The sequence below is a fragment of the Humulus lupulus genome, chromosome 9 (assembly GCF_963169125.1).
Source record: "Humulus lupulus chromosome 9, drHumLupu1.1, whole genome shotgun sequence".
Lineage (NCBI taxonomy): Eukaryota > Viridiplantae > Streptophyta > Magnoliopsida > Rosales > Cannabaceae > Humulus > Humulus lupulus.
In genome coordinates this window covers 127,078,433-127,089,967 of record NC_084801.1, presented here as the reverse complement: position 1 = coordinate 127,089,967, position 11,535 = coordinate 127,078,433, and the positions used below count along the sequence as shown (strand labels likewise).

Below are 11,535 nucleotides of genomic sequence, written 5' to 3'. Positions count from 1 at the left end.
TCCTGGAAGTTCATCTGCCCACCTTCCTTTTTCTCTGTCTAGTCTTTTCTTTAGCGATGCTACCACGCTCTTGTTTGTCGCTTCTGCTTGTCCATTTGATTGTGGGTATCTGGGTGTCGAGAACGAGAGTTGTATTCCCCATTTTTTACAAAAATCTTGAAATTCGATACTTATGAATTGAGAACCATTGTCCGTCACAATCTCCCTTGGCACCCCAAATCTGCATATGATATTTCTCCAGATAAAACTCTTGACTTCTCGGTCCCTGACTTGCGCGTATGCTTCTGCTTCAACCCATTTGGTGAAATAATCAGTCACTGCTAGCATAAATACTCTTTATCCCGGCGCCGTTGGCATCTTTCCTACGATATCCATTCCCCACTTCATGAAGGGCCATGGCGTCAATGTTGAATGGAGTTTTTCAGGCGGCATATGCGACACTTGAGCAAACCTCTGGCACTTGTCGCACCTTTTAACAAATTCAATTGAGTCTTTCCTCATTGTTGGCCAATAATACCCGGTTGTAAGGGCTTTGTTACACAGGCTCCTTGATCCAGAATGGTTTCCGCATTTGCCTTCGTGTAGCTCCGTCAGTATATACTTTGCCTCGGCTGGATTCAAATACCTAAGTAAAGGACCAGTGAACGATCTTTTGTACAGTCGGCCGCTGCTGAGGGTGAACCTGGCTGCCTTTGTCCTTAGCTTTCTTGACTCATTTTTGTCCGCCGGTAAAGTACCATAGTGCAGGTACTCAATAATTGGTGTCATCTAAGATTGAGTGTCGATGGTGTTCGTTGATTGTTCTGGTTGCTTCCACACGGCTGGCCATTGCATGTATACTACTGGGATTGTAACCCCATTCTTAATTTGGATTGTCGAGCCCAAGTTTGCGAGTGCATCTGCATGGTCATTCTCTAATCTAGGAACTTGAACAATTGAAAATTCATTGAAGTGTTTTACCTTTTCTTTTACTACCTCCAAGTATGCTGTCATTTTTTAGTCTTTTGCTTGGTAAGTCCCATTGAGTTGGTTGACCACCAGCTGGGAGTCCGAAGTGACTTTGATATTCTTTATATTCAATTCCCTTGCTAAGTCGAGTCCAGCTATCAATACCTCATATTCTGCTTCATTATTCGTAGCTTTGAATTCACACCTAATGGATCGTTGTATAATGTCTCCAGTTGGGGTTGTGAGCACTATCCCAAGTCCGCATCCTTTGTTGTTGCTTGACCCGTCAACCGACAACCTCCATTTGGTATTTGATTGTTGTTCCAGACATAACAATTCCTTCTCCGCTTGAATCTGCATATCACTAAAGAAGTCTGCAATAAAGTCAGCTGATACCTGAGATTTGATTGCGGTCCTTGGTTGAAATGTGATATCGTATTCACTGAGCTCTACAGCCCATTTTGTCAATCTTCCTGAGAGTTCTGGTTTGTGTAGTATGGCACGGAGTGGATATTGCGTAAGTACCACTATAGGGTGACACTGGAAATAGGGTCTGAGCTTCCGTCCTGCTGTGACGAGTGCCAGGGCCAGCTTCTCTAGCTGGTTGTATCTAGTTTCTGCATTCAATAGAGTTTTAGATATATAATACACGGGTTGTTGCTTACCATTTTCTTCTCTTACGAGAACGGCACTGACGGTTGTTTCTGATACTGCTAGGTAAATGTAGAGCGTTTCTCCATCTTTAGGCTTGGCCATCAGTGGTGGTGACGAGAGATATACCTTGAGTTCGTCGAGTGCTTTCTGATATTCTTCTGTCCAGATGAAGTCTTCGGTCTTCCGAAGCTTTGAGAAGAAGATATGGCAGCGTTCAGATGACTTTGATATGAATCGGCTTAGTGCTGCTATCCTCCCATTTAAACGTTGTATATCTTTGATGTTCTTAGGTGGTTGGATGTTTTGGATTGACCTTATTTTCTCTGGATTGGCTTCTATTCCGTGTTTGGTCACCATGTAGCCTAAGAATTTCCCTGATGATACAGCAAAAGAACATTTGGCAGGATTTAATTTCATGTTATATTTTTCAAGCACCTTAAATGCTTGTTGGAGATGGTCAAGGTGGTCTTGGGCAACCAACGACTTGACTAGCATATCATCTATGTAGACCTCCATCGAGTTTCCTAGAATCTCTGCGAACATCCGATTAACTAGCCTTTGGTATGTTGCCCCCGCGTTCTTGAGTCCGAAGGGCATGACTTTGTAGCAGAACGTCCCTCGTTCGGTAATGAATGCTGTCTTTTCTTGATCTTCCGGATGCATGAGTATCTGGTTGTATCCTGAGAAGGCATCCATGAAGCTGAGTAGCTCATGTCCAGCTGTTGCATCCACCATCATATCTATGTGTGGCAATGGGAACGAATCCTTGGGGCACGCCTTGTTTAGATCTGTAAAATCAATACAAATTCGCCACTTACCATTCTTCTTCTTTACCACAACAACATTAGCTAGCCAGTCAGGATAGTCAACTTCTCGAACAAACCCTATGTCGATCAGCTTTTGGATCTCTTCATTGATTACTTTGTTGCGTTCTGGAGCAAACTTTCTCCTTTTTTGCTTGATTGGGGGATAGTCTGGGTCTACCTGCAACTTATGAACAATAATATTAGGGTCAATACCTGTCATGTCCTCGTGAGACCATGCGAAACAGTTATGGTGCTTCTTCAGGAACTCGATGAGTCGAGCACGAAACTCAGGTGTCAACTTTGATCCTATTTGGATGGTATGCTCCGGGAAGTCTTCACTGATGCTCACATCATCGAGATCCTCCATCTCGGGCTCTACAGGTGCACTCGATGATGTAGCGTGCTGTAGTTGCTATGCTGAGGCTTGTTTGTCTTTCAATGTAGTCTGATAACAATCTCGAGCCATATTTTGTGCTCCACAGATCTCCTTCACTCCCCACTTAGTTGGAAAACGAATGACCTGATGGTATGTAGATGGGACTACTTTCATTGCGTGAATCCAAGGACGGCCAAGGATGGCGTTGTAGGCTGAGGGTGAGTCGACTACTAAAAATTTGGTTTGGAGATTGACTCCTTCGGCATACACATACAATGTCACCTCACCAACAGAATGCTTTTGCTCACCGCTGAATCCCACAAGTACGGTTGACTTACGGATGACGGTAGATTCGTCAATCCCCATCCCCCTAAGAGCATGTAAAAATAAGATGTTAGTTGAACTTCCATTGTCAATCAATATTCGTTTAGTTAAACAGTTTGAAATAAATAGTGAAATGACTAAAGCATCATGATGAGGATTAAGAAAATCTGAGGCTTCATCATCGACAAAGCTTATGGTTTGTCCGGTATAGTTTGTTGGTGGCCTCTTTGGTCTTCCGTCCATCCCTGAGACTTCCCTTGCATGTCTCTTGGAAGCTGAGTATGTCACTCCACTCACTTCTGATCCTCCAGATATTACGTTGCATGTCCGTGTGTGTTGGGGTGGCTCTGGTGGCGTGGTTGGTCTGGTATCTCCCCCGGTCATGGTGATTTTTCCTTTGTCTGACAAAAAATCTCTGAGTTGACCTCGGCGGAGAAGTCCTGTGACCTCAAAACGTAGAGCGATGCATTCTGCTGTCGTATGGCCATGATCATTGTGGAATTCGCACCACTTGGTGGTATCTCGTTTATCAGCTGGCTTTTTTATCTTTTCAGGCCACTTGACTTTGTTTCCCATCCCTTTCATCACCGCTACGATCTCCACTGGGTCTATATTTAGATTATACTCTAGGATGGGTGTTTTCTCTTGTTCTCTTGGTCTTGTGGATGGTAGTGTGTGCCTAGGCTCTCTTCCTGGTCTGCTGGTTCTGGTAGTTGGTTGCAATTTGCGGTATGGGCTATATCTGCGTTCTATTCTCCTTGTGCTTCTGCTTTCTCTTGTATTTGGGTAGGGCGAATATGTAGATCTGTTTGATTCATCTTCTTCCCATTTGATTTGAGCCCAAGCTTTGGCTAGCACGTCTTCCATGGTCCTGCAAGGATACTTGGTTAGTTCTTTATAAAGGTCTGAATCTACCATTAGTCCTTTCCGAAAGGCCGTAATCGCTGTATCAATGTTGCATGACGTGATGGATACTTTCTCCGTATTGAACCTAGCAACGTAGTCTCTAAGTGACTCGCCCCTCCTTTGTTTGATCCTATAAAGATCATCAGATAACTTCTCCAGCTTCCTGCTACCAGCAAATTGCTCTACAAATATGTCAGTTAATTGAGCAAATGAAGAGATAGAGTTATTAGGTAGGTCCGTATACCATTGGAGGGTTGGGCCTACCAAACTGGATCCGAACCCCTTACACATACAATCCTCGCATAGTTCGCGAGGGATGGCGGTTGTGAACATTCGTTGCTTGTAGCTTGCTATGTGATCATTCGGATCTGTCGTTCCATCATACATCTTCATTAGTGGGAAGACAAACTTTTTTGGCATCTCTACGAGTGCTATGGCATCCACGAATGGAGAGTTTGCAAAGCTACTGGGTAAGCTCTTCCGGATTGGCACTGGGACCCCTGGGATCCTATGGATCATGGCTTCCATGCCTTCCAGCTTCTTTGCCACCAGCTGCTCAATCATCTCTTCGGGTGTTAGCGTAGTGCTCCGTCCTGCAGATGGAACAATAGAAATATCAGATGGCAGAGTAGTTGGAAGGGTTGGATCAAAGGTCTTGGGTGGCCCCCCTGGAGTACTCGACATTGGGTTGTCTCCTATCGGAGCAGTTGGCATTTGTTCATTTGTCATAGGATTTTCGACTACCGGCGGGGGTCCATGGGTTTGGGTTGATCCCCCTGGGATTGACCCACCAATTCCATTAGTTGTCGGGGTCAACTATTGGCCTGCTGTCTGATCTTGTGGTCTTTCAGTGATCGTCGACTGTTGGCCTGAGGCTTGGTTGGACACTGCTCCTAGGGTAGTATCGAACGGTTGCATGGGTGGAATTGGAGTGCGGAACCTTATCTGGGATTCAGCTGCGCTGCGTTGAGTAGATTCCAACATCTCCATTTTTGACTTCAATAAGGCATTCTCCTCCCTGAATGCTATGTTCTCTTGCTGCACCATTCTGAGGCTTTCGTTAGTATCTCTCATCTGGGCCATCAGGGCAGCTAGCTGAGCTTGGACGTTGATCTCTCCTTCTTCCAAGTTTTCCATGGCGATGGATGTGCGTCCTTTGCTCCTGATTCAGTCTGTCAGGGCCCCACGGTGGGCGCCAAATTGTAGAGGCTGAAATCTACAATGATCGGAAAGGATGGATCGCGGGCACTAACAACCTGTAGAACAAAGGAAGAATGACCGTAAAAGCCTTGGGACACCGGGGTGATGCCAGCCGAAGGGACTCCGACGGTCAAGTCAGTAAGCAATTAAAATATAGAATAAAGAAAATGTAAGGAAAGTAAACAACAAGCGAATAAATCCACCGTAATGTGGTAGTGAAGGATGATCTAAGTGATCGGTCTGATAGTATTAGAGAGAGATTGAGTTTTTGAATAAAAAAGGCCCCCTCCCTTCAGGTCCTGAAACTTGCTTTTATAAAGTTTTCAATAGTCTGTTGCTTAGCCACTGAGGAGTGAACGTGAGATGCGGTCTTCCTCCTGAAAAGGAGGAAGACCTATTCTTTTGGGTGAGTTATAGATTGACCCAACTCCTTTGCCCACGTTTTGGACTCGTTTTGCCGCTATAAAGCTTTTTGGGCTTACAGAGTAGTCAAATCCAACACTACCCTTGATGAGTGGGCTAAGATTTATTTGAGGCATAGACTGGGCCTGGTTGTTTAGAGTAGTTCCTTACGGACTTAACTTGATGGTCTATTTAGTGTTTATTAGGCTATAGTTTCTGATTGGGCCGATGGCATAATTGATTTGGGCCTGGCATAATTTTTGGCCACTACAATCCCCCACTTGGAACTCCACGTTCCTCCGCTTTGGGTCTGAATAACTCTTCTGTCTACTCAGAGATGCGAGCACCCAACCTCTAATCTTTTCAATAGCCTCAGTGGTCCTCTGAACTGCCTCAGGACCCAAATATTTCCTTTCTCCTGTCTCATCCCAATCAATGGACGATATGCATTTCCTACCATACAACATCTCATAAGGAGCTACTCCAATGGTCGACTGATAGTTGTTATTATAGGAAAGCTCTATCAAGGGAAAATACTTACTCTAGGACCTTTCAAAGTCCAGTACACATGCTTGCAGCATGTCTTCTAATATCTATATCGTCATCTTAGATTGACCATCTGTTTGAGGATGATAGGTTGTACTGAATTTCAACTATGTACCCATAGCCTTCTGCAGACTTCCCCAAAACTTGGAAGTAAATGTGGGGTCCCAATCTGACAACATAGACCTCACAGCCCCATGAAGGAGCACTATCTCTCTCACATAGAGATCTGCGTACTGGTCAAGTGTATATGTCATCCTCACTAGTAACAAATGAGCTAATTTGGTGGATCGATCAATGATAACCCACACCGAATCATGTTGACCCACGATCCTGGGTATCCCAACCACAAAATCCATTGTGATATCTTCACATTTCCACTATGGGATATCCAGAGGCTGTAATAGCACTACTGGTGTTTGATGCTCTGTCTTAACCTGCTGACAGGTTAGGCACTTTTCCACGTACTCAGTCACGTCCCTCTTCATCCCAAGCCACCAATATAAGGCTTTCAGATCCTGGTACATCTTCATGGTGCCTGGATGTAAAGAATAAGGGGTAGGATGAGATTCATCCAGAATCTCTTGGTGTATCCCAGTGTCCATCGAAACACAACTTCGATCCTTGTACGTCAATAAACCTGTGTCAAACACTATATAGTCCTTAGCCACTCTAGCTAGGACGTTCCCTCTAATCCTTCTCAACTGTGGGTCACTCAACTGTTTCTCTTTGATCCTCTCTAAAAGATTAGAATGCAGGGTGATGTTGGCTAACTGGCCCATCATTAGCTCAAAACCTGCTCTAGTCATATCCTCTCCACAAAACATCTATAGTAACCTGCCAATCCTAAGAAACTTCTTATCTCTAAAGCATTCTTTGGCCTTAGCCAACCTTTGACCGCTCAATCTTCGCTGGATCCACCATAATTCCATCCTTAGTGACTATGTGACCTAAGGAAGTCACCTGTGGCAACCAAAACTCGCACTTCTTGAATTTCGCATACAATCTGTGATCTTTCAGCCTCTATAATACTAATTTGAGATGATGCTCGTGCTTTGTCTCTGGCTGAGAGTATACTAGTATATCATCAATAAATACGATCCTGAATCGTTTCAGGTAGTCTTTGAACACCCTGTTCATCAGATCCATAAATGTTGTTGGGCCATTAGTCAATCCAAACTACATGACTAAGAACTCATAATGCCCGTATCTGGTACGAAAAGCAATCTTCGATACATCTCCCTCCTTGATCCTCAGCTAGTGATAACCAGATCGAAGATCTATCTTTGAGAATACCGTCTTACCCTGTAACTGATCAACCAGATCATCAATCCTTGGCAGAGGATATCTGTTCTCGATAGTTAACTTGTTCAATTCCCTATAATCGATACACATCCTCAGAGAACCATCTTTCTTCTTCATGAAGAGAACTGGTGCGCCCCTGTAACGTCCCAAAAATGCTAATAAAGTATTGTGCCTTGATTAGTGTGTCGGGAGGACATAATTGGATATATGTGTGAAATTAATTGAGAATATGTGTTACTACATGGCATACATGATTTATATGATAATATGAATATATATGCATGTTTATGAGTATTAAATATGCATGTGTGCCTGTTTTTGTTAAAATGGCATATTTGTGATTTTGGGCCGATGAAGGCATATATGTGATTATATGTGTTAAATTATTAAGACCACATTATTATGTGGATATATTTGCAGTATTTGGCTCGAGGCGATCTAAGTGAGCGGAATAGTCACAATAAGGTCTAATACCCGGCTCGGGGTGAGCCTAAGGGTATTGTGGAAAATTTAACGTATATTTGGGATTTATCAAGTAGCGAGAAATTATTTGGTTATTAGTTGGGTATGTCGGGACTAATTGAAAATTTTTAGAACGACTCGAGGAATTAGCGGGAATCAGGACTAATGACCGTTTTTCCCTTAAAGGGATGAGGTAACACTAGGGGTATTTTGGTCTTTGTACTAGGGGATATACTTAGGAAACCTTAGGAGTTAGCTAGAAACAATCAGACAATCCCTCAGCTCTCTCACACTCATGTTCTTTTCTCTCTCTCTCTCTCTCTCTCTCTCTCTCTATCTCTCTCTAAGGTTTTGGAGGTTTTGGGGATTTTGAAGAGAAAGCTTAGAATTGAGACTGAAGTTGTGGATTCAAGCTGGAATTGGAGCTAAGATCACTAGAGGGTAAGCTCAAGGTCAGAGTCATCATCAAGGCAAGGTCTAAGTCTTAATTTCATGGTGAAATTCTGCTGTTAGTATAGGTTTTCTTAAGTTCTTTGAGTTTCAAAGGTTTTGTTGAATTCTTAGTTCCTAGGAGGATTTTGGATAGATTTCTAGGTGATTGTGTTGCTCTGAGTATACTATTGAGGTGTAGAGGCTCAATTCTGGAGTTGATGCACGTTATGTTGGATTTTGATGAGTTAAGCTAAGGAAAAACGTAGTGAAATATGCAGGTTTTTTTGGGTTTTGGGCTCGAGTCGCGGCCCGTGTGTGCAAACAGGCTGGGAGCCTCTAAACTTTTTCCCAGGTGCCGCAGAGCAGGTTCAGGCATGCTGCGGCCTGTGTCCCCCAGAAGAGAGCCTTGGGGCTCTCTGACTTGTAGCGAGTCGCTGCCCTAGGGGGGTGGGCCGCGACTCTAATTGGAAGAAATAACCAAATTAGGTTTTTGGGCTCAGGAACTCAAACCTAAGTCCTCAAGAAGGATTCTACTACCAGTTTTGTAGAATTCGAGGTCCCAGAGGCTAGTATGTTATTCTAAAGCTTTTAATTGGTTTAGATTTTGATAGTTGTCCATTATCGCTTTCTGAGTAGGGTTACTGTTAAGGCTCAAGATTAAGGATCGTGCTCGGGACCGCTCTACGACTTCAGCTAGGGATTCGAGGTAAGAAAACTGCACCTGGGTTGTGAATGGGGCTGAGACCCCCTGTAAATGAATATATGTGAGATTGTGAATATATCTGTGTCTGAAGATATCAGGATAGGCATGTTTGTTCGTGCTACTTTCGATTGTGAGTTTCACAATCTATCTATCTGTTATATTTGATCTGAAAGTCTGGCCTAAGGGAGCTGAGGTTGATGTTAAGCATGCGGAACGCAGCCCAGCCTAAGCAAGTCGGGGTCAGCTAAATAATTAAAGGGCTCGGTCTAAGGGCGTCGACACTTAATTAACTGTACTGAATGTTGAGATTGAATTACATGTTGGATTAAATTGTTTATTATTTCCTAGCTTGTTGCTTATGTTCTATTATTATTGACTTGTTCGGTCTTAATTTACTGTATGTGTAATGTTGTGCATTTGTGAATGTGAATTAAGTTTTCTTGTTGAGCCTTGGCTTATGGGTGCTATGTGGTGCAGGTAAAGGAAAGGGAAAGCTAAACCAGCCGTGAGCTGGAAAGCTTTGAGGGCAGTGTGTACATCAGTAGCTGCTCGACCACCACAGCCCACTTAGACTGGCTTCAGTTGTATTTTTTTAAGGGTTATAATTTCCTTGTAAACACCATTTTTGGGATCTCGTGAACAAACTCTTTACTTTTAATGAAAAATAACTATTTTATGATCAAAGTCTTTAACCTTAATCCGTTAGTTGACTTTAGTAACACGTTTATGTCCAAACGACTTGATTAGCAAGTCTTGCACTATTTTAATATACACAATTTAATGGTCTTGGCTATCCAAGGCGTTACAGCCCCATGGCAAGAAACTAGGCCTAATAAAGCCCAAGTCCAGTAATTCCTATAATTGAACTTTTAGCTCATTCAGCTCTGCTAGAGCCATCCTATACGGTGCCCTAGACACTAGTTCCGTCTCTGGTGCAAACTTAATCACAAACTCTATCTCCATGTGTAGACGTAACCCTGGTAGATCCTCTAGAAACACATCCAGAAACTCACACCCTTTTTGGTTCGTCCTGGTCCCACTGGCACGACCTAAGTGGTATCCACCACACTAGCTAAGAACCCTATGTATCCCCTTTGCAATAGGTCTCTAGCTCTAAGTACAGATATCATAGGTATACGGGGTCCATGCACAGTGCCAACAAATACAAAGGGTTCCTCACCCTAAGGCTCAAGGGTTACCATCTTTTTCTTGCAATCTATCATTTCCCCACACTTGGCTAACCATTCCATACCCAAGATCATATCAAATTCTGTCATAACCAACTCTATCAAGTCAACTGATGAATATTTTCCCACAATAATATAACCCATCTCTTAAAAAGTTAGCAGTTCCTCGGTAGGCGTTAGGGTTCCAAGTTCTCATCACAACATAACCACATAATCTACATACTAAGTCTATGCCTCTACTAGATGCAACAAAACAAATAAAAACATGGAACCAGATCCAATCAACATAACATAAGAATCAGAACTAGGAGGCAGACCTGCCATTACTGAGGAACCTGCCTCAGCCATTGACTGCGTCAGAGCGAACACTCGAGCTGGAGTTAAGCTGCTTCGCCTCCCTCAAAAACTGGAGGGTAATGTTTCTGAAACCTCTCATATATTGATTCCCACCTATTCTCGACCCTAGGCTGAGCCAAAACTGGCACCACTCCTGGCATAACAAAGGAAGAAATGTTCTCTGGCAGAATCTGTTGCTTTAACCTCCTGATTTCTTCTTCTTGCCTCTGCAATCTTGCTTGCATGTCTATAAACATCTGCTGCCAATTCTGAGGGGTAGGCGGAGGGCTCTGCTCTGGCTATAATTTGCGGCCTCAACAAAAACATCACCGGGTCCCATTGATTGTCTTGGGTATATAACCTCTGGGTTCGTTTGCAACAATGACTTGATCCATTAGGCATGATGATCACATCCAAAAGCCTTCCCACGGGAAATCCAAACAGCACCGCATTCACATACAACAGTAGTACTAAAATACATGTCCATAAAATGCATGCATCAATTAATAAGCCATGCTCTTAACAATATAAATATCATTCTCTCTGTTATAGCATGCATGTAAAGCATTTATTTATCAACTGAGCAAGCAAGCACATAATCATATCAATAGTCAAGGGCCATGCCTTATCAGAATATCTCATGCTCCCTAATAAGTCATGTAGATAATGCATTTATATCTTATTTAAGCAGTTAAACACATAACCACATAAATAGTTACCAAACCCTGAGTCGAGCTTGTCTTTAGTGACGAGTGTACATGCCCGACCAGTCTTCAGGAACCCTTAACCTTGGCTCATTCTAATACTAACTTGTAACGTCCTCCTAATCAAGGACCATTACGTTGTGTATTTTAAATAGTGCTAGACTCTCTAAAAAAGTCTTTTGGTCATAAACTTGTACTAAACGTGATTACCGATTTAGGGTTAAAAAATTTGGTCAAAAGGAATAAC

At 43.0% G+C, this 11,535-nt stretch overlaps 1 protein-coding gene across 1 annotated transcript; it reads right to left on the bottom strand.

The window, feature by feature from the left end:
* Positions 1-2,820: 2,820 nt before the first annotated feature.
* Positions 2,821-4,743, bottom strand: LOC133800027 (uncharacterized). The gene has a single exon (XM_062238007.1). It carries the CDS (start codon positions 4,741-4,743, stop codon positions 2,821-2,823), a length of 1,923 nt encoding a protein of 640 aa, XP_062093991.1.
* Between the last annotated feature and the right edge of the window lie 6,792 nt (positions 4,744-11,535).